The 27,949-nt window shown below is 38.5% G+C and overlaps 1 protein-coding gene across 1 annotated transcript; it reads left to right on the top strand.

Annotated features, from left to right (window-relative positions):
• Positions 1-5,159: 5,159 nt before the first annotated feature.
• LOC121959958 (hyaluronan and proteoglycan link protein 1-like) lies at positions 5,160-27,621 on the top strand. The gene is made up of 6 exons (XM_042509516.1): positions 5,160-5,331; positions 21,136-21,264; positions 23,855-24,018; positions 24,991-25,189; positions 25,525-25,827; positions 27,101-27,621. The coding sequence occupies exons 2-6, from the start codon at positions 21,159-21,161 to the stop codon at positions 27,388-27,390; spliced, it is 1,062 nt and encodes a 353-aa protein (XP_042365450.1). The 5' UTR covers positions 5,160-5,331; positions 21,136-21,158; the 3' UTR covers positions 27,391-27,621.
• The last annotated feature ends 328 nt before the right edge of the window (positions 27,622-27,949 follow it).

Raw genomic sequence — 27,949 nt, 5'->3', positions numbered from 1 at the left:
AAAACGCAGATAAAAAAGCAAGGAGCAAGTTGACCAGAAATATCCCGCAAACCGTAAGAAATTTGGAAAAGCTGGAAAGAAAATGCCCAGAAAATTTGTATTTTAAAAAAGGGGGAAATTAAAACAAAACAAAACACACAAAAAAACAGAAAAAATGTCAAAAAAAACCCCTCAAAGTATAATTATTATAATTTTATTTTTAGATATGTTACAGGAAATAATATACTTTTTTCAAATTTCAGCTCATTTTATGGGTCATACTCTTGTTTTTGTTTTAACTTTTCTTTTTCTTTTATTATTTACAGTTAATATAATATATTCAAATATTTGCTGTATTTTTTTTAAAAAAATTTGCACTTTCCTCCATTTGTTTTTTACTTTCTTTTTTTCTTCTTATTTCAGGTAATTTTCTTTCACTAATTTCTTGCCTATTTTTGAGCCATTTCTTGGTCAGTTGCTCATCTCCCCATGTTTTTTTTGAAGAAATCAGATCAGATTTGTTGGGGTTTCGAAGGGTTAAATGATCTCTCTTGCTTTCTTTTCTACGCTTTTGAGACAACGTAAATTTTGAAAGGCTGTTAAAAGTTTTTGCTCGTCTGACGACCAGAACATTTCAGTGGTTATGTCGAACCATTTCATGGAAAATTAACTCATAAATCATCGACATTTGTGCAGCACAAAAGAAAATGGGCCTCACTCTCCACTTTTTTCAGTCACACAGCTCACTCAAACGTAACATTTTATTCAGGGCCAAGCTTTTGTTTGAGATGCACAAACGTCCTGAATGAATAAAGGTGGAATCTTTTTCTGTCCATATCATTTTCTTGTCCACATACTTTTGGTCCCGTGGTGTAAATAAGGTGAGTGAACTCGTCCAGTCAGCGCTCTCTCAGCTCTCCTCCATCACATGAAAACAGTTTATCCTAAAACTCATTAACTCCACAACAAGATTTACTCTGTGAGAAGAGCCCCTCGTTCAGCCGCCAGTGTGAACGCTGACCTTTTCAACTCTTTATGACTTTAACCTTCTGCTGTGAAGCTCGCTGACCGCAACAACGGAGCGGTTAATGGTGCAGATTTAGCAGAGTGAGCGGAGGAAAACGCAGGAGGCTCGTTTGGCTTTTTACAGCCCAAAATCCTGCAAATACACAAAATCCTGCATGAACAAATCTTACTTTTACTCTTCAAGCAGCTTTTGCATTCGATTTTTAACCCTCAAGGACTGTTTGGTGCATTTTACATGCTTTTCATTCATGTTCATGTATATGGCATAAATTTTGGCAAGATTTTGTATTTCTGTTTAATCCAGAAAAAAAACTACGCTGCATGTAGTATATTGAAAATATTTTTTTTTTTTTTTTTTTTTGCTGTTTTTTTTTTCTTTTCATCTTAAAACATAGTGGCATCATTACAAAAAATGGAATTTAAAGGGTTAAATTCTGAAAATGAATGACTAATTGATATTTATGATGAGGAATAATGTTGGTGGAGGAAAAAACTCAGTTTTTTAAGAAATGTGTCACCAGAACAAGCAAACAAATGAGTAAACTCAAGTGGAGATGATTTTATCACAAACACTGAAGTTGAAAGAACTTTTATCATTAATTTCTTTAAATGTTATTGCTGATTTATTGCTTTAATCCAGGTTGAACATGCAAAAATACTGAAATATTTATACTTATATTTATCAATACTCATTTGTACTGTTACATTTATATTGTTTTTATCCTTGCAATCTACAAGGATGCTGTTTTATTGTTTCATTTCATTGCATTTATTTGTTGCTTCTACTAGTTTTAGATTCTAGTGTCCTATTTTACTGCTGTTTTTTTGGGACCTCATTATTTCGTTTTATTCCCTCTCTGGTGTCGCATATTTTGGAATGACAATAAAACTTTGAATCTTGCATCTTAACTGCTCAGTTTGAAGCTGTGGCAACTGATTTTTTATGTTTATGTTTTATTTTTTGGACACTGGCAAATGTAGACACAACACTGACTCATTATCACCTTCTGCGACAATCTCTGTTTGCTCTGTTTTTGGTCTCCTCCACGTCCAGATATCTGTCTGTTTAGCTGCTAAATCGTGTCGTCTCTAAATGTGTCTGTCTGCTCCAGTACGTCGATCCAGTGGCTTCTTACTAATTCTTTACTGGAAACAACGCTATGAGAATGCTTTCTGAAGAAGAAAAGTTAAGTTGTGGGCCATAAAACTAAAACAAAAAGCCGAAAGTCTCTATAAAGCTCTTTGAAGCCGAGAGGAGCTGCAGACTTATATTTAAAATGGTAATTTGATCAGATGTTAACGTATGAAAATTGTCATTACTGCAGCTTAAAGCTCACATTGTGTCTCAGAAGATTTAGTTTCTCGATGACACAATGTTCAGCTTGTTTGTAGATAGTTTTTATTTTTCACAGTGTGGTCATTATCTCGGCTTTGCAGTGTTTTGGTGTGGAGAAGCAGTGAATCAGCCACATTTAAACTGTGTGTTTTTAAGAAATTTAAAGCTTGTTGTTTTGGCAAGCAAGTGGAGGAATGTAACTAAGTACATTTACTGTAAATCCTCCTCCTTCTGAAGCTAAATAAACTCTTTAAAAACCTGCTTGGATCAGCTGGAAAATGCATAAAAACAGAGCTGTTCAAGTTTTTAGAGACACGTGGATCACAGTCACACTAACAGATGATTATTTTACAGAATATGATGCATTTAATTACATTAACGGTGTTATATTAGTACTTTTACTTCAGTAAGGATTTTTTTCCACCACTGATGAGGAGTCCATTAACCCTTTGAAATCTAAGGGGCTTGATTTCTTTCAAAAACATTGGAAGTAGGCAACAAGTAACAACAAATGAGTAAAAACTTTGAAAAAAATATTTGTAAAAAAAACAAAACAACAACAACAACAACAACATCAACAAAAAACAAGACTAAAAATGAATTAATAAAAAAGTTACAGAAAAATTACCTGGGAAAAAAACCAAAAAGAAATTAGTAAAATATAAAAAGATAAACAAACAAAAAATCAAGAAATTAGTAAAATGTTACCATAAAAATACCTGAAATTTAAAGGGAAAAAAAACTGATAAGAAATGAATAAAAAGTTTCAAAAAAAGTACTGTAAAACAAGCTAAAAACATTACCAATAATCAGTAAAAAGTTACAAAAAATCACATGAAAATAAGCAAAAACCATCAACAAGAAATGAATTAAAAAAAGCAAAATTACTTGAAATAAGTAATAACAATCAACACGAAATTACAAGACAATTACCTAAAAGTAAGTTAAAAATGGCAACAAAAACAAACAACCATAAAGAAAATGGAAACAGAAAATGACCTTAACAGAGTGCTGTAAGAATTATAAATATAGTTTTCTAGTTTTTTCCCCTAGTTTTTAATGATATTTTTAGGATTTTTTAAAATAACCTTGTACTCATTTTTAACGTTTTGTGGGACATTTCTTGCCACGTTCTGATAATGTTTTTCCCATGTTTTTGAAAGAAATCAAACCTATCTTTCAGGTTTCAGATGTTTAAATGCCTCTGAAAGGTGTCTGAATGCAGCATGAGAAACTGACGACGATCCTGGTGTTAAAGGGTTAAAACACTGACGGTTACAGCTAATGTGGATGTTTTATTGCCTTTGTAAAATGAAAAGTTGTGTCCTCAGTAACCCTGAGAGGCTGTGAGACTAAACAGTTTGACATTTGGCTCTGTGTCTTTAACACTCTGTCACAGTAACGAGCCTCAGAGCCCCGAAAACAACACGTGAAGAGAAATAAAGGTGTGAACGGCGAGACAAATCAGCTGACGGAGACGCAGAGAGCGATAAGCAGAGAAGGATGATGAGCGGGAATGTGAGGACAGACTCTCGGGGTGAAGACGTTGTGAAACAGAGTGCGGTTCGTGTGAACGGTGACACCCAGGCACTGTTCCCAATTACACTGAAGACTCTCTGGTGTAAACATAGGACGGGCTTCCTCTGGGACACGTGCCACTCTGCTCGACCCTGCAAACCCGGGTTTGGAACCTGGGACGCTCTATCTGTGAAGCATGAGTGCTAACCACTACACCACCGCGCCACCGCCAAAACCCATCCCGTCAATTTCAGACGTTTAGAGAACAGATGTAGTTTAAAGAGAAAGAAAGTCTGCTTTAGGTGGCTGAGAGGGGACGTGGTGAGTCCAACATACACAGGACTTTGACCCAGGAGACTGGTGTCTGTGTCCTTTCTGTCGTTTTCATTTTTTTGTTCACTGCCTTTGTAATTAATTAATTTTGTCGGCGGCACAGCAGCTGGCAGCGCAGATTTCCAACAGCTCGGATCTCTGACACAGCAGCACGGATCTCTGACACAGCAGCGCGGATCTCTGACACAGCAGTGCGGATCTCTGACACAGCAGCGCGGATCTCTGACACAGCAGCGCGGATCTCTGACACAGCAGTGCGGATCTCTGACACAGCAGCGCGGATCTCTGACACAGCAGCGCAGATCTCAATCACTGAAATAAATATTATCATTACAAATGATGTCACACCAGAGGACAATTATAAGGACTACCATGAAAAAAAAGTGTACAAATGTACACACACACACACACACACACACACACACACACACACACACACATATATATATATAATAAAATAGGGGCTAGGGTCCATTTGGCACAGCTTGGACTCAGAATTTTGGCTGTGGTCCTGTTTGTGTCTGCATTAGCATTAGAGAGTTTTAAGTTTAAGTTTTTTTTCTTCATATGTTTGAAATAAGATTACATTTGGTTAAAAATGCTTATAGTTCAGTGGATTGTTTAAGTAGGTGTTTAAAATGGTAAAAGAACCATTTTATGAGAACTTTTACTTTAAACTTGACACTTGTGGGACAGAGAGCAGAGAGACAGGCGGAGACAGAATCAGGCTTCCCATCACAGATTGAGCAACATGGGCAGGGGACTGAAAACAACACGCAGAGCCTGCAGACCCTCCAGGATCCTCCAGGATCCTCCAGATCTCCTCCGCACTGATGCAAACCGAGAGAGAGAGACACAGCGACACATCCAGGAAGAAAACTGCAAAGTTTCCCGCAGTTTTGCGTAAAACTTCACCTGCACGCGTCAGAGCGCACACTCCTCTCAACCACGCGTGCAAACACACACACACACACGTTCGCGCGCACACAAGGAGGAGTGCGCCTGCTTCCCTCGAGGAGCAGCCAGGAGAGCCTGCAAACATCCGCACCGCCTGCTCCGTCCTGCCTTGACGCGCGGAAACATTTTGCGCTTCATTCCGCATCCAGACCGCCGGAGGGTCCACACCGCGCGCTCAGCAGGTACACCACTTTTATTTTCTTTTATGAACACATGAAATTAACGCTTTAAGGACATTTGTTGTTTGACTTGGTGTGTTGGTGAAGTCATGGCACGCGCTTTGCCTTCATTGAGTAACTACAGGTTTGACAGAAGACAGAGAGATTTGGGCATTTTAACCCCCCATGTGCTGCGTTTAGAAACCTTTCACGTGCACTGAAACCTTTGAAACGTGAGTAAATATGTTTGATTTATTTGGAAAATATGACTGAAAAGGCAACAAATTGCAAAAAAGTAGGAAAGGTGAAAAACGTTTATAGTTTTTAATTGAGAGATTGAGAAATGAATATAATTGTAGAAATTAGGAGAAAAATCCAAGGAACTATATTTCTAATTATTTTTATTTTCATATTTTTATTTTTATTTTTATTTTTATTTTATTTATTCAATTAGCTTTTTTGCTTATTTATTAGTTAATTAATTAATTTATTCATTCATTTTTAAAATGTTCTCTCTCTTTTTTGGGGGGGGGGGGGGGGGTTATTCAGGTAATTCTCTTCTAAATTGTAAATTCTTCCTGTGTTTTTGGAGGAATTCGTGTGTGATTAACTGCTGTTTTGATTAATTTGGATAACACACTTACAATGAGGTCAAAAACCTGAGAACACTGTAACCACTTAGGGACTGTTCTTTATTCATCAGGGAAGGGGGAGGCTAATGTCTTTTTTCTTTTAAATCCTCCCAAAGCTCCAAATATTTTTCCTTGACCCTCCCTCCACCATAAATTTAGATTTTAAAAACGGACCCTCTGATGTTTAAACACTTTACCTTTGGCCGAATTTTAAATGACACAGAGTGATTTCGATGATGTATCACTATGTTAAGGGCCGTTGTGGTTCTGGTTTTTTCTGACAGAGGTGTTTGTCCCTCACTATGGACCGTTGGACATTTGAAAATTCAATGATCATTTGTTTTTTACAGTTTCTGACTCTAATTTTGGCGATTTTTAAGGACAATGTTAGTCCAAAACCTGACGGCAGGTTCATACGGTGCAGAGGGTATTTAAAATTTAATTTAAAGTTATGTGAACATTTGTAGGATTTTAGGATGTTGGATTTTGGACATTAAGATTTTAGGACGTGTAGGACCTTTTTGGACATTTCAAGGATTTTGGGATGTTTCTCAGAGATTTTACGACATTTCTAAGATTTTAGGGTGTTTCAAGGACTTCGGGGCGTTTTTAGGATTTTAGGACATTTATAAGATTTATGGATGTTTCTCAGATTTGAGCACATTCCTTGGATTTTATGACATTTCCAAGATTTTAGAATGTTTTAGGATTTTAGGATGTTTTAAGGATTTAGGACATTTCTGTGATTTTAGGACATTAGTGTCTCAGCTGTGTCCTCTGACGGGGGTGTGGGGGATCCTCCTCTGGCTCTTTTTTGATCAACAAACTCTATGTTGATGCTGTGTTTATGTCTCTGAAACCTTATGGAGACTAAAAGGACAAAAACAATTCACAGAGTCCGTCACTTTATTTTTACTGGAAATTAGAAAACAGTTGGGGGCCAACTGTCAGGGGCCAGATTTGGCGTACAGAGCTAGGCTAGCTGTTTCCCTTTGTTTCCAGTCTTTATGCTAAGCTAAGCTAACGTGCTGCTGGCTTCATGTTAACATCACAAACATCTCCACAAGAAACTCCCAAAATGTGGAACTATTCCTTTAATTTGTCTGATTAAAACCACTGAGATGCAGATAACTGCGGGGTGAAATCGCCTCCTCTACAAACTGAGGTTTTGTTTGCTTTCCTCGCCTATCGGCTCGCCGTCTGTCAGTGCGTCATATTTGTCACGGTTGTCATAGTTGTGGTCGACGCTGTGCAGCAACAAGTGATTTAGAGCCGAGAACATGGAGGCGCTGAGAGCCGCTCGCAGCCCAACAACCTCCTCTCTGTGTGCTGGCTTAGACACAGCGGCTCCACCCTGACCCCCCCACACACCCCACCCAACACACACACACACACACACACACACACACACACACACACACACAGAGGGACCTGCAGTGGCCCCGCAAATGAAAAGAGGGGGTTTATTCTCTGCAGCAACACACACACACACACACACACACGCAGTCGACTTCAATTAGTGCAAATTGCTGGTGATCAGGAAACAACGGGTTAAATGAATGTGAACGTGTGTGTGTGTGTGTGTGTGTGTGTGTGTGTGTGTGTGTGTGTGTGCAGGAATATGCGACTTTAGACGTTAATTCTCTTCATGAATAGGAGTTTGTGTCGTGTCGACTCATTTGTTTGCTGTTTGCAGCTTGAAAGGAAATGTTCCTCTAAATAGCCTGTGTGTGTGTGTGTGTGTGTGTGTGTGTGTGTGCGTGCGTGTGCGTGTGCGTGTGCGTGTGCGTGTGCGCATGTTTTCACCACTATTTGTGCAGCAAACAGCCCTCTTGAGGACATGTTCTCTGAACTTTCCCGTTAAGCAGAAATATAAATGATGCAAAAACATTTATTCAGGGTGAAAACAGACAAAACCAAACAGACGCTGCAAAAAAAAATAAAACTCAGGTCAACCACAAAATGTATTTGTGGCTGAGTAAAGACCATGTGACTGTGGCGGAGACATTTGAGCACCAATTTTCGCTCCTTTAAGGCCAAAACATAAACTAGTTTGCACAAAGCGTCATACAAGCATTCAAATAAGGTCAGGAAAGCTACATTTCCACTGCACAAACGCGCTACATTTAACCGTTGCGGTGCAATGATGTGCCGTCACTAATTACAGTCCGTCTCCTCCTAAGCAGCAAAAACGTCGATCCAAATCACTCTGCATCCAGTTTGAAAGAGACTGAATCAGTAAACATTTTCACAGGCCTCCATGCTGCTTTCTCCAGTTTACCAACCTGTTCGCCACTCTGTCCGTGACAACTTATGTAACACACCCACAACTAAACCAAACACACACACAAAGGCATACTCGTCTGCTGCAGAGCCGTGTACACCGAGACTCACAACTACTAAAGAAGTGGCAAAACTACCACAAAGAGACAGTAAAATTACTAATGAAAGATGACTTCAAAGAGATCCAAAATGGTCAAAGAGACCTAAAATGACTCCAAAGAGATTTGAAACATCCGCAAAGAGACACAAAGGGATTCACAAAAACTACACACAGGGGCAAAACGACCACAAAGGTTCACAAAATGACCACAAAAAGATGCAAAACAACTACAAAAAGATTCAAATAACGACAAGGGGATGCAGAACAGATACAAAGAGATTCAAGATGACTACAAAGAGACATAAAAAGACCCAAAATGACTGCAAAGAGGTGTAAAACAACTGCAAAGAGACAGAAAGAGACTTATATCAACAATGAAAAGGGACAAAATAACCACAGAGACACAAAGAAGACTTTCAAAATGACCTCAAAGAGATGCAAAACTGCTAAAAGGTGATTGAACAGCTGCAAAGAGACAGAAAGACCCATAATGACTATGAAAAGAGCCAAAACAAAAGGACACAAAACAACAATAAAGAGAGCAGAGAAACTACAAAGACACGCACAGTGGCTACAAAGAGACGCAAAACAACTACAAAGAGATTCAAATAACTACAAAAAGATGCAGAACCACAGGAAGATGCATGAGGATGCTTGTTTACACACGGTGAAAGAAATAGTTAAATTATTTTGTGAGAAAAGTTTACACTCTGCCCACTTTTGGGCGGGAATGTCTGGTTTTGAAAAGTTACCAAAATCGTCGGAGGCGGTCCTCCCAGTTCTACAGCTCGATTAAACGGCGCCTTTTTTCTCTGATTTTCGGTGTTTTTCTGGATCTTGAAGGAGTTTCGTGCTCTTTTTACTGTGTTTTTGAAAGGAAATGAGACGTTGGCCTGAAGCTCAGAGTATTAACCCGTTCATATCACACGTCACGCTGGGGCGCTGACCTCTGACCTCTGGGTTTGACCCCTGACGCCCTGAGATCAGGTAAAAAAGGATAAATCACAGAGGCATGCTGGGACGAAGGACCAGATCGAGCTGTAACTGTACGGCTCAGTTCAGAGAGACGGAGAGTATATCAGCCTCGGACAGAGGGGGGGACGGGGGAGGACAGAGAGGAGGAGGAGAGGGGGAGGACAGGGGGAGGACAGAGAGACAGGAGAGAGAGGGAGGACAGAGGGGGGGGACAGGGGAGGACAGAGGGGAGGACAGAGAGGAGGATGGGGGAGGACAGAGAGGAGGATGGGGGAGGACAGAGGGGAGGACAGAGAGGAGGACGGGGGAGGACAGGGGGGGGGCAGGGGAGGACAGAGAGGAGGACAGGTTAGGGGGGCGGCGGAGATGATCTGCTCTTTAAAGTGTCTTCAGAGGACGAGTGGCGTCTTCGTGCGTCTCTGTCATAACTGAGAAGGTCAAAGGTTTAACGTCGGGACGTTTGGCTTCGCTGCTGTGACGAAAGAGTCTGACAGCAAACATCGAGATTTATCAGAAATTATATTCGGGGAGTAAATCAGGGATGAAGAAAACTTCTGAACTGTCTTTAAGATTAGACAAAGGAAGATTACACAACTGTGTCGCACCACGCTGTATTAGGAGCACCGCAGACCAAAAAAAGACAAAAAATAAGATAAAAAAAGACAAAAACTTTCCGTGATTAATGTTGCAAAAAATGTAAAAAAAACTGGATATTCTTGAATTCATAAAGTCGCAAAATTTTGAGAAAAAAGTCAAAATCTTCCATGATTAATGCTGCAAATTTACAAGTAAAAAGTCGAATATTCTCTGAGTTTATGAAGTCAAAATTTTGTGACAAACCAGGTCCTTCAAAATAAAACCACACTGATCATTTTTAATTATAACAATACTTTATTTAACTTTATATTTTACTTTAGTTTACTACTACTTTAGTAATTGTAGTTGATTTAATAATTTCGTATTTAAGCAGTTTACATTAGAGAAGATTTCAAAATTATTTTGACAATTATTGTGTATCGCGATATAGCCTAAAAATATCGTGATATTGTTTTGAAGCCATTAAAGGAAAACTTTCTTTTAACACCTGTGAGATGATGAAAATAACTCAACCTGCTCTGGGAAAAAAAAAAAAAAGTTTTCCCGCTTTTCCTGTAAAGTTTGATCAGTGAACATGCGGCGAGCTCGAGACTCACTGACAGGAAGTGCCCGTGAGTCTCTTCACGTGGAGCGTTTTGATTGGACATAAGAGCCCTGCAGCCGCCTCACTGAGGAGTCTTTGTGATGGTGTGACGCTGACGTGCCGCTCGCTCCGTCGTGGACCGGATTGAACCCACCTGTTTGACCGCGGAGGAAAATATACACGCTGTGTGCAGCGAGCTATTTGTGAATAAGCCGCGCTGTGTACACGGTAAATACCCCACCCAGCACTTCCTACCCCACCCACACACAAAACACACCGCGCTGCACGAGTGTCGGTGTGTGGCGAGGGCAGGTTGTGTCACGCCGGCTGTTACATCAGGCTGTTCCTGCTCTGAATATAGCAGCTCTGTGAGGAAATACCTGCACACACACACACACACACACACACACACACACACACACACACAAAATCCCGTCTGTGTTCGCCCAGAGGGAGGAGGTTTCCATGTGTTTTATTTGGAGAATGACAGAATTTCTCCTTTTATATTTGTGCTATTTTTAAACCCTGAAAACCTGAGCAATTTGGCATAAAACAGCGAGTTACTTCATAACAAATTACCCCAAAAATTATCAAGAAATTATCACAAATTTACAGGAAAATTACCCAAAAATTAGCACCAAAAGAAAAGAAATGAAATGAAAATGGTTTGAAAAGTGCCTAAAAGATAAATGTAATTAATTAAAAATACATAATTTAATTAAATATATTTTCCTTTTTTTTTTAAACAATTTTTATTTAATTTTCTTGTCAGTGTTTCCTAATTTCTTACACTTTGCAGGACATCTCTTGCCAAGTTGCTTATTGCATTTTTTTCCAAAATAAATTAAACCAACTTGCTTTTTTTCAAACCAGTTCTTTTTTTATAGTTATTTTATTTTCTGAGTTTTCAGAGAATTATTCCAACTCTAAATATAGAATTATAATCAAATAATCAAACTAATTTTTAGCAGCAAAGGAAGGCAATTAGCAACTTCACAAGAAATCACCAAAAACAAGAAAGAAATTAGTAAAATTACTGAAAATTAGCACAAAAACTAAAGAAAAATGGCAAAAAATGAATGAAATGGCCTGATAAAAAAGTGTGTTAAAAATGTGAATGTAATTAACTTTAAATATATAATTATTTTTTAGCATTTATACTTTAAGTTGCTTATTGCCTTTTCCCCATGTTTCTGTATACATCAAACATGCATTTTTTTCAAACCAATTATTTTTTATGATTCATTTTTTATTTGAGTTTTCAGAGAATTATTATGACTGTTATAATGAAATCATAGTTAAATACTTTTTTTCTTTATGTATTTTTTTTTTTATAATTTTTATTTTATTGCCTTATTGCCTTTAAATCAATTTGTGGATGTTATTTGCTTATTTTCAGATAATATTCCTTTAGCTTTTTTCTTATTTATTTTTGATGGTTTTTGCTTATTCTCAGATAATTTTCTGGTAACTTCTCTCTAATTTCTGGCTCATTTTTGGGTAATTTCTTGTTAAGTTGCTTGTCTCCCTCTTCCCATGTTTTTTATAAGAAGTCAGACCACTTTTCTCAGGTTTCAAAGGGTTAAAGGAGCAGACATAAGGCCTTTTTTGGACTGACGGCTCTTTGAATATCAGCAGATCAACACAAGTTTCACCTCGTCTCTGACATAACTGCGACAGAAATATAACACAGCGCCTGACATCATGTTCGTCTACATAAATCAGCGTTGACGTCAGTCAGAAACGAGCGTAACAGAATCCGTACGTTTATCGGAGCGCCTGCTGTGGCCCTCACGGACTCTGGGGACCAAAGTCGACAGCCGAGTAACTCGAAACTGATGCATCATCTAAAATAAACTTTCTGAGGGACGATAGAGGCGTAAAATCTCCTCACGCTTTCATTTTCTTTCCTTTCTCAAGAGTAAATTCCCACGGTGTCATAATTAATGTGTTTTATTTATTAAATGACAGCAGGAGTGCAACTATTGATTCATTCACAAAATTTCCGTCGCTGCAAAAGCGGATGTTTGGTATTTGTGTCTGAATAATTGACTGGTTTTTGAATATTTGTGCGGACAGATGGATTTTTAGTTTCCAGGTGTGCAGCTCTGCTTCTGCTCATTCTTAAATCTTTGAGTCTTTTCTCTTGTAAAACTGAGAAAATATTGTTTGCAAACTCCTCAGACGAAGCGAAGTCTCACCTGTCTGCAGCCCGTCCACACGGCTCCAGATCTGTTTGACTTCTTCTTCTCCTCCTCGCTGTGACGCTTTCAGCAGAAACAGCTTCATCGCTGCCTCCTGTGGCAGAAGAGCAGAAAATTAAACGTCTGTCAAGAAGGAGCTCATTTATATTTCATCTCTGCTTTATCAGATCAGAGGAGATTTCAGACAGTAGGCGGGTTTACAGATTTGTGCAAAATTTAGAGTGATATTCATTTTATTTTTTAATTTTTTTTAACTTGGAACTTTTTTTCGCTTATTTTCAGTAAATTTTTTGGATTAATTATTGCTCATTTTTGGGCTATATCTTGTTAAATTAACAAAAAAAGTATAGGAAAAAAGAAAGAAAGAAAACTAAAGTAATGTAAAAAAAAAACATGACACCCCCCACCCCCAAAAAAGTGGTGAAAATTATCTTTACAAAAATCTGAATAAATAAATCTATATTTTTTTATTTTTCTAACATAATTTCAACATAAAATTATAATAAATATAAATATAGCCTTGTAATTTTCCTTTGTTTCTGGTAAATATATATATACTTTTTTTATTATTAATTATGGCTAATTTTTGGGCTATGTCTTCTTAAACAAACAAAAAAAAAAAAGAAAATTACTTGAAAATGAGCACAAAAACAAAACATGACCCATCAAAAAATTATCCAAAAAAATATATGTATGTGTATGTGACATAAGTTTAAATATAGAATTATAGTAAATATAAAGATAGACTTTTTCCATTATTTTAAATATTTTTCTAACCCCTCTCCATTTTTTCAAAATAATTCTGAGTTGTTTGTTTTTTCCTTTTTTGTTACCTATCGCTATTTCTAATTTTTCTTTATTTTTATTTTGTTTTTTATTTCTTGCCGAGTCGGTCATTGCCTTTTTCCCCTCATGATTTCTCAATGAAATCAAACACATTCGCTCAGGTTTCAAAGGGTTAATCCTCAGATCATCATGCTGCTGCTGCTGTTTTTGGTTTCTTCAGGTCAAAAATCAGGTTTTATCAGGTTTGTTTGAATCTCTTCTGTAAAAATGTATTTGTGCGACTTTTCTGACCCGTAACTTTTATGTTTTTCCTTTGATTTATCTCGTCTGTCTCTTTTGTCCCTCCGAGTGTCCCCCCCGACGTCTCCGTCAGACTTTAAGGCTTTGGCTGTTTCACAGCTTGTTGAGCTTCAGGTGGACGCTCGCTGCCTCTGCAGCGCCGTCGTAAATATCTGTCAGCTTCAAAGCAGCAGGAAGTCTCAGTGTTACTGGGAACCAAAAACCCAAAATCTCACGGGACAGAAATAATCCTGTTCATACTAATACTATAATATATTTTATATTATGGTCTGAGCAAATAGCTGCTGATGTGTTTTATTGTGCTTGATTTTTCGGGCACAGCAGGCGGAGGGATTCTTACATACTTTAAGGAGGTATTTAGGAAAAAAACACCGCTTTTTAAGCTCTGATATATTGATCATTTGTCCAAGCTGTCAGTGAACACAACATCAAACCGACCCCAAACACTAAACGGGTTTCAATTAACCAACAATTTGCACAAATTGAAATATAAACTACGCCGAACGGAAACACTTCAATTAATTTTTTTTTTTTTTAAATACCACTTATTGCAAAAAAGTTTTTATGCTCGCATGAGATGGTGTATCAGTTGTTGCAATTTTAATAAATTTAATAAAAAATTTAGCATAAAATGAAAATAAGCACACAAAAAAAACATGAAAGAAATTGACCTGAAAAAGTGCTGAAAATTAAAAAAATATATTTATGTAAAACTTTTAATCCTGTCACACAATTGTAAACATAGCATTATAATAATTATAGTTTTATGGATTTTTTTTTATTATTAGGTTATTATTACAGGTTTCAATACACTCGCAATTTGCACAAATTAAAATATAAAATATGCCTAATGCAAAAACTTCAATTAAAAAACAAACAAACAAAAAAAATCCCATTTATTGCAAAAAACCTTTTTAAACTTGCATGAGGTGGTGTTTCAGTTGATTTGAAAAAAACACATTTGTGCAATTTTAGTAAAATTAGTAAAAAATGTTTCAGAAAATTACCTGAAAATATTAATAAAAAAAAATGATTAATTAAAATTTAAAAAATATATTCATGTAAATATTTTTTTCCTGTAAGATCACTGTAAACATAGCATTATAATAATTATAGTTACAATATTTCATTATCATTTTATTTTTTATTTATGTATTATTTGGGCATTGATGTGAACACACGCAGCCAGGTTCGTGAGGTGCTGGCGGTGTTGCGGTGATGTTTTTGGGTGTTTTCTCGGCACACGTTTTGTCTGACGCGAGCTCAGAGCAGGTGTGTCTCTGGAACAGGTGATGCACACAAACACTCATTACCTCGAGATTTCCACGCCGGCGTCTCCAACACGACTCAGCACCTGCTGGATCCACCGGAGACAAAGAGGAGCAGCAGCTGTGCTGTTGGACGATCATCAGGAACCTGAGTGAAGAAATCAGACTGTTAGAGACGGAGACGGCGACCTCACACTGAGAGCACTTAACCCTTCGAAACCTGAGCAACCTGATTTCTCTCAAAAACAGGGACGAGAAACCGGAAACAGTTTATAAATAAACTGAAATAAGCAAGAAATTACTGATAAGTTACAAAAAATGTCCTTAAAATCTGAAAAAAAGGTTTTATTATTATATTATATTAATAATAATAACACCAATTTTAAAAATGATAATAATAAATAATAATAGTTAATAAGAAGAAGAAGAGAAAGAATAATTAAAAACATAGTTTAAAGGATATAATTTCAAATCCTTAAAATGTCCTTAAATCCTTGAAATGTCCTAAAATCTGCAAAAAGGTTTTATTATTATTATTATTATTATTATTATTATTAATAATAATAATAAGAAGAAGAAGAAGATGAAGAATAATTGAAAACATAGTTTGAATTATATAATGATGATTATAAAACAGAGTTTCAAATCTTAGAAACATCTTAAAATCTTAAAATTGTCCAAAAAAATCCTAGAAATGACCTAAAATCCTGGAAAAATCCTAAAATCCGAGCATTGTCCTTCAATCTTAGAAATGTCCTACAATACAACTAAAAATGTCCTAAAATTCTAGAAATGTCTTAAAATCCTAGAGACATTTCAGAGACTGGTGCAGCTGGCCTCTTTTCTAGAGATTTTTCCCCTTTTTTTTAAAAAAAAAAAAAAAATTCTCTGTCTCTTTAATTTAATTCTAAACTAATTTTCTAGTAATTTTCTCATCATCTTTTTCATATTCTTTTGCAGTTTGCAGGCATCTCTCAGCAAGATGCTGATTGCCTTTTTTTCTCCAAGTTTCTGAAAGAAATCAAACCACTTAGCTCGAGTTTTAAACGCTTCTGAGAAACATCTGAACGCAGCACGAGAAAGCTGGTGCTGATCCGGGTTTCAAAGGGTTAACGTCTCCTCGTGTGAGTCTGCAGCTCCGTGAGCCTGAACCCGAGCCAGTTTTTTGGGCTGTTAGATGCCTGAACTCGCTAAAAGTGTTTATAATTTGGAGAAGAGGTCAGAGGTCGTGTAAACGTGGAGCACATTACCGCAAAGAATCGTCTCCGAACAGAAACTGAAGAGACCAAAAATAAAGAGAAAAAACCAAAAAAGGCCTGGAAACTGCGCCGGCTCATGACTGAGTGATGTTTCAAAGCACTTAGAGCTCTTCCACCCAAATATCAACGTCTGAGGGTGTTTGACGGAGACTTTTGGAGCAGAAAACTAAATGTTGAAAGTGAGAAACCCCCTGAAGGTCCGAGCCGCCTCTCCGCTTTATCTGACCTTGCTGTTTTCTTTGACGCTCGCCGCCGCCGCCGTGAAAACAAACTCATGAGTTTGTTATTCCTGTTTTCTGCCAAAAAACAACACAAGAGCTTTTAGTTTTGCCAAAATCCGTGGACTCTTTTGACCATTTCACAAAAAAAGCCTCATACTGTGAGTAAATATGAGCATATTTATAAATTCACATGAATCCAAAATCTTAATACAAATTTTTGTAGCAGCTTTTCCGCTAATTTGGTAGTTTGATTTTTGTTTTGTTTTTATTTATTTTATTTTGTTTGTTAGGTAATTTTCTACCTGTTTAATTTTTTTTTCTTTTTTTTCTTTTGTTATGTAATTTTCTTACCTGTTTTTTTTTGTTTTTTGTTTTGTTTTTATTTATTTTATTTTTTTTGTAGGTAATTTTCTTACCTGTTTGATTTTTTTTTGTTTTGTTTTGTTTTGATTTTTTTATTTGTTTCAGGTAATTTTCTTGTAACTTTACTCTGATCATTTTTGAGCCATGTCTTGTTAAATTCTAGTAAAGAAAAAAGAGAAAATATCAAGGTTGCATTCAATGACGCAGACAGTAGAAGTATTACATACAGTTAGAGTAAAATCAGACAAATATCAAAGTTACACTCAAATATAAGATGTTATAAAATAGTTTTAAAAATGCCCACATTGCCCACATCAGCCAACCTCTAACACTTAAAACCATGCTGTTTGAGGATGTTCACACACACACACACACACACACACACACACACACACACACACACACACACACACACACACACACACACACACACACACACACACACACACACACACACCTGGCCTGTAAAGACGTGGCCTTGTTTACCCTCCACACAGATGGACGCTGAGGAATGCCGTCACAGGGGCGCGCGCGCACACACACACACACACACACACACACACACACACACACACACACACACACACACACACACACACACACACACTGATGATGTGTTATCCACGGGTCAGCTCTCCGTCATAAACAGTCGAGTGATGCTGCCTTTTTTTTAGTTTCTCATATTCAGACTTTCAGATTTTCAGCGAAACAAAACACGAAAAGAAAACAAAAAGCGTGATGAGATCAGACTCTGTGATTGGTTCATTAGCTTTTTGTCCCAGTAAGACACACTGGGACTCCTCCCAGTCCCCGGAGTCCCCGCTGAACGCCAAGAGAGTGATTGTTAGTGCGAGCAGGCCAACTCAAACACATGCACTCATACACACATCAACACTGCACACAAGGAGGTTTATTTTGAAAGGTCAGCAGGGAGGGTGTGTGTGTGTGTGTGTGTGTGTGTGTGTGTGTGTGTGTGTGTGTACCTGTGCACTGTGCAGCATGTGTGTATGTTTGGCAGCTAACAGTGTAAATAAAGATTAAAAAATGGGCATATTATGATAATTATAAGGAAAATATTACAACAAAAAAAATACTGAGCTGGTTCTTTTTTAGCCAAAGACATTATGTTATCTCAACAACACCTGGAGGGAGTTTCTGCAAATTTGGCACAAATGTTCACTTGGACTCAACAATGAACTGACTATAATTTGGATGCCAAAGGTCAAGGTCACTGTGACCTTGCATCCATTTCATTCTAATGATAACAATATCTTAAGATAACACCATGGCAAAATTTCTTCAAATTTGGCACAAACATCCACTTGGAGTGATGGATGAACTAAAACAGATTTTTTTTTTGTGGTCATAGGTCAAAAGTCAAGGTCATTGCAACTTTGTCTCATTTTTGGCACAAATGTCAATTTTGAGTCATGGATAAACTAATCACATTTCGGTGGTCAAGAGTCACTGTGACCTTGCATTTTTAGGATTTTAAGACATTTATCAGATTTAGGACATTTCTAGTAAAAATCCTAGAATTGATCTTAAATCTTAGAAATGTCCTTAAATCCTAGAAACATCTTAAAATCCTAGTAATATCTTCAGATCTTTGAGATCTTTGAAATGCTCTAAAACTTTTTACATTTCCTAAAATCTAAGAAATGTCTTCAATCACACAAATGTCATAAAATCCAAGATATGTTTTTAAAATCCTAGAAATGTCCAAAAAATCCTTGAAATGCTCTAAAATTCTTAAAATTTCCTAAAATAAGTAGAAATGTCCTCAAATTCCACAAATGTCCTAAAGTCCTGGAAACTTCCTAAAATCCTAAAAATGTCCTAAAATCGTGTAAACGTACTGCGATTGGCCCCTGGCCTCCGTCATTTTGCACAGCAGAGCACATTGAGTATCCCCGCTATATAGCGTAATGTAATGGGTACTACTCATGTAAAGTAGTGGTACTTTACACGAGTACTCGAGCAGCTGCACGCGTCAGAGTCCCTCCGTGCTGCTAACGTGAGTCTCGGCCTCCTGCATCACTCCTCTGCAGCAGAGCTCGCTGCTCCTCCCTCCTGCTTCAGCTCTCTGCTGTATCTCAACGTCTCCTCTGCTCTCATTTCACACATCACCTGCTCCCCTCGCCTCCTGCAGAGAGCGCCCAGATTTTACCCTTTTTTACAAAGGACACGCCACACACACACACACACACACGCACACACACACACACACACACGCACACACACACACACACACACAAACACACACACACACACAAACACACACACACACACACACAACACACACAAACTACGTTCCAAATACTTATCGCTGCAAACCATCTCGTCCTGTCCTGGTATGCGTAATGAGTATTTTCAAGCAGGGAGGGGTAAGAGGTGATGTGAGTGTAACTGGCACAGTGTGTGTGTGTGTGTGTGTGTGTGTGTGTGTGTGTGTGTGCTGCAGAGTTATTCTGCTGACTGCAGGAGCTCCACCTGGCAGAGAGGGCCGGCGAATCAGCAATTTGGGGTGGAGTGAATGAAGATGGGGGGGGGGGATCAATCCGAATGACTATCTCACACACACACACACACACACACACACACACACACACACTGAACTCACACACAAGACAAACTCTGACACGATACGGAAGTCCAGAGCTGCCAACATTAATATGAAGATTTTCCTAATCACAGGACTAAATTAATTGGCAATCACTTTTATAATCAATTAACCATTTCAGTCATTTATTTTTTGGGTCGATAATTTCAGAACGATTTTATAATAATATTCCAGAAGTTTTTTTGCCAATCAGTGTGTAATTTGGTAGGATTATAAAACAAAAGAAGTGACAGTGTTTAACACTTTCAAGATTGTTTGTTTTGATTTCTTGAAAATCATGAAAACAGCAACTTAACAAGACACACAAATTAACAGGAAATTAGTAAAATAAATAAAAAATACAATACAAGAAAATTAAAAAAGAAAGGAAGAAAGTTAAAAAAACAGAGCCAATACAGGATTTAAATACGACAAAATATTTAATATAGGTCCAAAGTTTTCTCTGCTAAGTCGTGCAGTTTTTACTGGGATTGACTGAATTTGTATTTATATCATATTATTTTTATAATAGCATGTATTTCCTCCATATGCCAAATATGGTCAAAATGACCTCATCAGGTGGAAAATAGTCAAAATGACAAATTCAGAGCCAAAAGCCCAGAATGACACCCAGAAATAATACAAGTCCTGTTTTTCTGCTCTGATGGCTGTGGGATCAAAAATGTCAGTTTGAATGGGTTTCAATGGAGCATTTTTGGACCTGAACAGTCTGAATGTAACTATTTAGTTTCCACAGTGTATTTTAGACTTATTGTAGGAGCTGAGCTGCAAATTCACTGATTACACTCAAATACACAATCTGGACTACATTTAGGACACATGCATCAACACACACACAGTTATCACAACAGGAAGAATGAAAAGTGCAAAAAATGCATCAAACAGTCCCTATAAGGCTTAAAAATATGCCACAGAAGCTATTAGCAGCTGAGTTTTGGGAATTTTGGTAAAAGGGAAAAGATTTAGATTTAGTGACTTCAGTTTTAATATTGGCAGCTCTGGACTTCCATAAAACAGATCTCTAAAGTGGAAGTGAAATGGTGAATCCCTCTGTGTTTGGGGTGAGTGTGTGGAGGGTGGGCTGCAGAGTGTGTGTGTGTGTGTGTGTGTGTGTGTGTGTGTGTGTGTGTGTGTGTGTGTGTGTGTGTGTGAATGGAGCCTGAGGTGCGGGGGTGACGCTGCACTGTGGCACAGTCTCCCTCTGAAGTTGTGGACTGTCAGTGTCAGCGGGACATGTTGGATGACGGGGACATTCACTGCACAGTATGTACTGCATATGTGTGTGTGGTGTGTGTGTGTTTTGCTCATGTGTGTAGTTTCTCACGGGACATCCTGTTTGTGCTTCGAGGACAAAGTGATGTCTGCACCATGCTGCGTTTTTGTATTTTTGAGACAACTCTGGACTGAGGATTTGGGATTTTAAATGTGTGTGTGTGTGTGGATGTGCTGCAGACGTCCTGCTCGCTCGCAGTAATTACAGCAGTTTTTTTTGTCGGGGGGAGAAACAGCACTGCAGAGAGAAAACACCGCACAGTGTCCTGAACTGAGCTGCATGCAGATGAATAACTTCTCTATGTGTTGCACCTTTGCTCTTTTCTGAAATTAACCCCGTCCTCTCTGCTCTCTCTCTGCAGTGATCAGAGTTTGGTGAGTGAAGATGATTCCTGTGCTGATCTGTGCGTTGATCTCTCTGACCGCAGCCGACAGCGATTTAGACACTCTGTATCCTGAACTGGAGCACTCGAGAACCATCTATGTCACAGGTGAGCCTGCCTGTGTGTGTGTGTGTGTGTGTGTGTGTGTGTGTGTGACAATGTCATGCAGAGTTTTTACAGGACATAGAGGACGTCTTCCCGTGTCCTCGCCTGAGTTTCGTTGTCAAACACTCTGCAGTGTTGTTGGTTTCCTCCGTTTATCAGCTGCTGCTGCTGCTGTGGCTCACAGATAACGCTGCTATGTGAGGATTATTAGCTCAGTCAGATAACTGTTATCTCATCACCTAAAGATGAAAACTTTGTCAAGATTTCAAAGAAAACACGGCCGAGGATCCGAGAATATGTTTTTATAATTTATCTCAGAAGATCTTTATGTAGAAACTGGAGAGTCAACGGAGAAATATCTTCAATGTGCCATCCCAAAAATACAGAAAATGACTGTTTCTCATCTGTTGCTCTTTTTACTATAAAATATATTTTTAAGATAAATACAGATCCTTTTTGGTATATAGATGATGCACAAAGACTTGTTTCCAATGAAACATTTACAGAAGTCAGGAAAAAAAAACGAAAACGAGGAAAAGCTCTTCATTAGATAAACTTTCGGCTCATGCAAGTTCTTTTCGGTTTAAAATTTCTGTAAGATTTTTTGCAAATGTATTAAAATCTCTCCAAAAAAAACCCTCCTAACTACAAAATTTACAAAAAAACAATGATAACCCAATAACCAAGCAATCAATAATGAATTAAATATTGGCAAAACTAGCGACTAAACACTATTACCTAACTAATAAAACTTACTATTAATAATGGACTAACTAACTCACTAAATTAATTAATTTATTAATTTTAAAAATGAATAAAGAATAACTAAAGTAGTAGGCAAAACAAACAATTACCTAACTCGTAACATTAACTAAAAACTAAGTAACTAACAATTATTAACTACAAACTAACCGACTACCTGCCTACTTAACTAACCAGTAATAAGTAAATAACTAATAATAAATAAAATAACCAAACTAGCAGCTAAAAACAAATGATTACCTAACTAATAATCAATAAACTAAAACCCAAGTAACAACTCTCAACAACTACTAACTAACTAACTAACTAACTAACTAACTAACTAACTGACTAACTAACTAACTAACTGACTAACTAACTGACTGACTGACTAACTGACTGACTGACTCGTAATAACTAAATAAAAACACAAAAGTCTTTCCTTTGTGTTGTTTTTAGAAAATCTGTGTCCATGTGAAAACAGATAAATGATAAAGTGTGTTTTAGATTATTATAGGAACAAAAATACACATTCTAGCCAAAATGCATGAACACAGCCAAAATGACCAAAAAACGTGCAGTAAACAGTCCCTGTAAGGGTTAATGTAAACCTGATAAACAGATGTGAGTAAACACAGACGGCTGAATATTTGAGCGTCAGACTGTCGATAACAGAAACAAACAGTGAGCAGCTGAAGAAGCAGATAAAAGAAACTGTCAGCTCTCTAACTGAACACGAGAGGATCAATGAGCCGTCAGCTGATCGATCAGAGACACACACACACACACACACACACACACACACACACACACACACACCACGAGCTTACACAGCAGACAGACGCTGCGGTGCTTAAACAGCCAATCAGAAACCCTGTTATTGACGGAGGCTGAAGGTCACAGAGTCTCGTGTTAATATTAATATTTACAGTCTGTAGATATTCTTGTTTACACTGACAGGCAGCCGGACGTTATTTGATGCTTCCAGTTATTGATTTATTTCACCTTTTAATTAATACTGCTGAGAACTAAGCGGGTTAAAGGGATAATTCTACATTTTAACCCTTTGAAATATGCAAAAAAAAGACTGCGAGAAAGCAATGAACAACTTAACAAGGCATGGCCCCAAAAATTACCTGAAAATTAGCACAAAGAAAAAAACAAAAAGTAAAACAAACAAACAAGAAAATGACCCCAAAAAGTGCTTGAATTTATTTTGAAAGATATGTAGCATAATTTTAAAATTAAAATTATAGTTATAATAAACATTATTTTCTGGACATTTTTCCCCCCTTTTTGAAAAACAGATTTTTCAAGCGACCGACCCCACCCTTTTTTTCATTTGATTTTTTTTCATTTTGGTTTATGTAGCACGTATTAAAGACGACAATGGTTTACATTTTAAGAAAAGGGAGACATGCGGGGGAAACGGCCTCGACACGCGGGGTTAACACATACAAGCTCTTAACATTGAAAAACAATAAATAAAACTGTTTTAAAAATAAATAAATACATTTTGAGATCATTTTCTTCAACTTTTATTAATTTCTAAAAAACTTTACCCTCTTCCCATACTGTCCAAATAAGTCAAACCAATTTGTGCAGGTTTTAAAGGGTTAAACAGCTTGTAAAAGGCATCTAAACACGGCAAAAACAAACAAACAAACAAACAAACAAACAAACAAACACTGATGCTGGTGCGTCTCATGTCTGGCGTCAGGACGCAGACGGAGGCAAAACTTTCATTTTCTGAAAGTAAAAATTCAGATTTTGTCTGTAAATAAGTTTGTAGAAGCTGATATGTTTCTGTTTTTTGTTTTTCTCGGGTGTAATTCTGTCGCTTGTGTTTCAGAGAACGGCCCTCGACTTTCGGTGTCGGCGGATCAATCGAAGGTGGTGTCGCGGCGAGGAGGAAACGCTACGTTACCATGCAAGATCCGAATGGACCAACCACTGACGCCCAGCCGCAAGATGAGGATCAAATGGACCAAACTCACCTCCGACTACCTGAAAGAGGTCGACAGGTTTTTCTTCTTTTCTTCGTATTGTTTTGTTTCTCGACGCAAAAAAACAAACTGTGCATCACGATAAGCGATATTTGTGAAATGTCGATAAAACACCGTTCAGAGGTGATGCGTTTCCGCTGAGTGATGTTGTGGCGATAACTTTCAAAGAAACATGGCGATGGATGCTGAGAACATTTACAGCTTTAACGTCACGAACATCAACAAACTTCCACAAACTCTTTTACGGAGAGAATCCAAAAACCTGGTTTCAGAAAACAAACTTTTCCGCCTGTTTTCGGTCTTTGTGCTAAATTACGCTGAAGTCTCAACACTTTAAAATCCGGATCAGCACCAGTGTTTTTTGTTTTCGACATGTTTAACCCTTCAAAACCAAAGTGGTTCCATTTATTTGAAAAAAAATCTAGAAAGTTGTAAAAGTTGACAAGAAAATGACCTCAAAATGTATTTATTTATATTTTTTTGATCAGTGTTAACAGATGCATGAACTGATTGAAACTTTCTGTTACAGCGTCAGTTTTTTTTGTTTTTTTAACCCCCTGAAACGTCACATCGTGCAAGCATGAAGACTTTGTTGTGTTTTAAAAGAAAACAAGCAAATTTGGCCTTTTTTTCAGATCATTTCCTAGTTTTGTGAAATTTGGCTTTTTGAATTGCCTGAAAAACCATCTCATGTGAGCCTATAAAATTTAATATTCGCAATTTTAATTTGCACAATTTGAGGATTTTTCACTTCGCCTGTCAGTGGCTAAACGATATAAACGTAACAGACGGATATGAGAAAGCTTTTTACATTTCTTATCTAAATTTCCCAAAAGACGAAGAATTAAAATATTTCCCAAATTGGTGAAGTTTTGCCTCAAACTCTTGATCTTGATCACGCATTAAGAGCTTTGCATGTTAAACAGTATTTCGTGAAGGGTTATGTCACATACCAGACTGACCGTCCTCCGTCTCGCTGTAGGTGGACGTTTTCGTCGCCATGGACTATCACAAGCGTAGTTACGGCAGTTTCCACGGACGCGTCCACCTGCAGGGCTCCTCCCCCATGGACGCCTCTCTGGTCATCACAGAGCTCACCCTGGAGGATTATGGGAGGTATAAATGTGAAGTTATCGACGGGCTGGAGGACGGAACGGTGGTGGTGTCGCTCGACCTGGAAGGTGAGCGAACTCTTTAAACCGAGTCCAAATATAAAACATCTATTAAACGTCCTGACGGGCTGCGGTCGGCCGGGCTAAATTTAGCAGCTGGAGCGGCGGGCGCTCGGGGGAAAGTCAGCAGTGTAAGCAGAGTGTGCATCAGTGTCACAGCAGCTTCATTATGTTTGAGCTATCAGCCATTACCGCCCGCAGCCGGGGACGCAGCAGGGAAGCAGCCGCGCTGACACAGCGGCTCCTCGCTCGGTCCTCGGGTTAAATAACACGACAGGAAACAAACCCCAGAGGACAGATCCTCGTTTCATCTGCTAACTGCAGCTCGTTTATCACACCCGCAGGCGTCGTCTTCCCCTACTTCCCCCGCCTGGGACGCTACAACCTCAACTTCTACGACGCAGAGCGGGCGTGTCGGGAGCAGGACGCCATCGTGGCCTCCTTCGACCAGCTGTACGAAGCGTGGCGGGGGAAGCTGGACTGGTGCAACGCCGGCTGGCTGAGCGACGGCTCGGTGCAGTATCCCATCATCAACCCCAGAGAGCCCTGCGGAGGCAAGAACACGGTGCCGGGCGTCCGAAACTACGGGCTGAGAGACAAAGACAAGAACCACTACGACGTTTTCTGTTTCACCTCCCACTACAAAGGTGAGGTGTGTGTGTGTGTGTGTGTGTGTGTGTGTGTGTGTGTGTTTACCTCGGATCTAACCAGGTTCCTCCGAAACAACCCAAGAAAACAGGCTGGTGGATCAGACCTCTGATTCTGAAGAAAAAGAAAAGATTTATTGAGGATGAAAGAGGATCTTTGTATATTTCATTTTCATTATATTTCATGTTTTAAAAAAAGTCGTGTATCAGATGTGCAAAGATCCCTGCAGGATTTTGACCGCCATTTTTGGGACTGTTGCGTTTTGAAATACTTTATAACACGGCAGCTTTCCCAAAAAATTGCAGTGCATGTTGTGATGTTTAAAGGAGTTTTTCTAACATTGAAAATCACAAAAATAGTTGCCATTTTTATGCCTCCGCACCTGCGATAGCTGGAGGCTTTATGTTTGTGTGTGATTTTAATATTTGTGATATTTCAAGAACACTTTGAGGGTATTTTTTCAAATTTGGCACAAACTTCCATTTGGACTCAAAAATGATTTGATTTGGCGGTCAAAGGTCAAGGTAATTGTAACCTCATCTGTATCATTTTAGTATTTGCGATATTTCAAGAATACCTTGAGGAGATTTTTTTTTTTAAGTTGGCACAAGAATCAACTTGTACTAAACAATGGCCTGATTCGGTTTTGGTGGTCAAAGGTCAAGGTCACTGGGACCTCGTCTGTCTCATTCTCACAAACATATTATCCAAAGAACACCTTGAGGAATTTTTTAAAATTTGGCACAAATGTCCACAAGCACTAAATGATAAATTGATTTGTTTTTTGTTGGTAAAACGTCAAAGGTCAAGATCATTCTTGTGACCATGGTATCGCAAGAGCACCTTGAGGGAAGTTCTTAAAATTTGGCACAAACATCCACTAGGACTCAACGATGTTCTGATTTGTTTTTTGGTAGTCAGAGGTCAAGGTCACTATACTCCTGTCAGTCTAACTTTTGTGAACGTGATATCTTAAGAACACCATGACAGAATTTCTTCATATTTGGCACAAACGTCCACTTGGACTGAAAAATGAACTGCTTACAATCTGGTGGTCAAAGGTAAAAAGTCAAGGTCATGGTGACCTCACAAAACATGTTTTTGGCCATAACTCAAGAATTCAGTCCCTAATTATGACAAAAAAATTCACACAAATGTCTAATAGGATAAAATGATGAAGTGATGATATTTCATATCCATTTTTTTTCTATAACAATTCTTGTTATCTCTTTGTCTTTGCACTCATCTGTCTTTGTCTTTTTGTCCTCCCAGGTCGGTTCTACTACCTGATCCACCCCTCTAAGTTAACCTACGACGAGGCCGTCAGGGCATGTCAAAAAGACGGCGCCCAGATCGCCAAAGTCGGCCAGATGTACGCCGCCTGGAAGCTGCTGGGCTACGACCGCTGCGACGCCGGCTGGTTGGCCGACGGCAGCGTTCGTTATCCCATCTCCCGCCCCCGCCGGCGCTGCAGCCCCACAGAGGCCGCCGTGAGGTTCAACGGCTTCCCTGACAAAAAGCACAAGCTGTACGGAGTGTACTGCTTCAAGGGCCACAACTGAGCTGCACGCGCACACACACACACACACACACACACACACACACACACACACACACACACACATTCAGACACTAGTGCACACACTAGTGTAAAAAGAGACACATTCAAACTGTGATGCTTTATTTCATGGAAACCTTAAGACATTATTGTCAGTTGCTTTGTATTCTGGGACCTGATACTCTCTGAGGGTTAGTTTACACATATTTAAGGTTCTTATTATTTAATCAATGCCTTTGAAGGGGGTGGGCGGGTTATTTTGGGGGGTGAGGGTTGGAGGATGACACAGCTACAGCCATACTGTCATTCAAAGGACTCGGCATGTCGTACAAGAAAGAACAACACGTCTGACCTGAGAACAGATTCACAGCAGAACTGTGGTCGGACGGATACTTTGGGCACTTATTTTGTTTTGTTCACGACCCAGAACAACGACAACAACAAAGCCACGAAACACAGCTGGAAGAAAACGCTCAAATCCTGTGACCATCAGGTAGGAATACAAGCCTCGCACAACTAAACCGACCTTTGCTGTCCATACTTAACAAGGTGCTACGACCGGT

This window comes from Plectropomus leopardus, chromosome 20 (genome assembly GCF_008729295.1).
Source record: "Plectropomus leopardus isolate mb chromosome 20, YSFRI_Pleo_2.0, whole genome shotgun sequence".
NCBI lineage: Eukaryota > Metazoa > Chordata > Actinopteri > Perciformes > Serranidae > Plectropomus > Plectropomus leopardus.
The sequence above is the reverse complement of the archived record's forward strand: the minus strand, read 5'-3'. Positions and strand labels throughout refer to the sequence as shown.

Coding starts and splice junctions, on each gene's coding strand:
- LOC121959958 (XM_042509516.1), top strand. CDS start 21,159: ATGATTCCTGTGCTGATCTGTGCGTTGATCTCTCTGACCGCAGCCGAC. Junction 24,019..24,990: donor CCTCCGACTACCTGAAAGAG/GTCGACAGGTTT, acceptor GTCTCGCTGTAG/GTGGACGTTTTCGTCGCCAT. Junction 25,190..25,524: donor GGTGTCGCTCGACCTGGAAG/GTGAGCGAACTC, acceptor TCACACCCGCAG/GCGTCGTCTTCCCCTACTTC.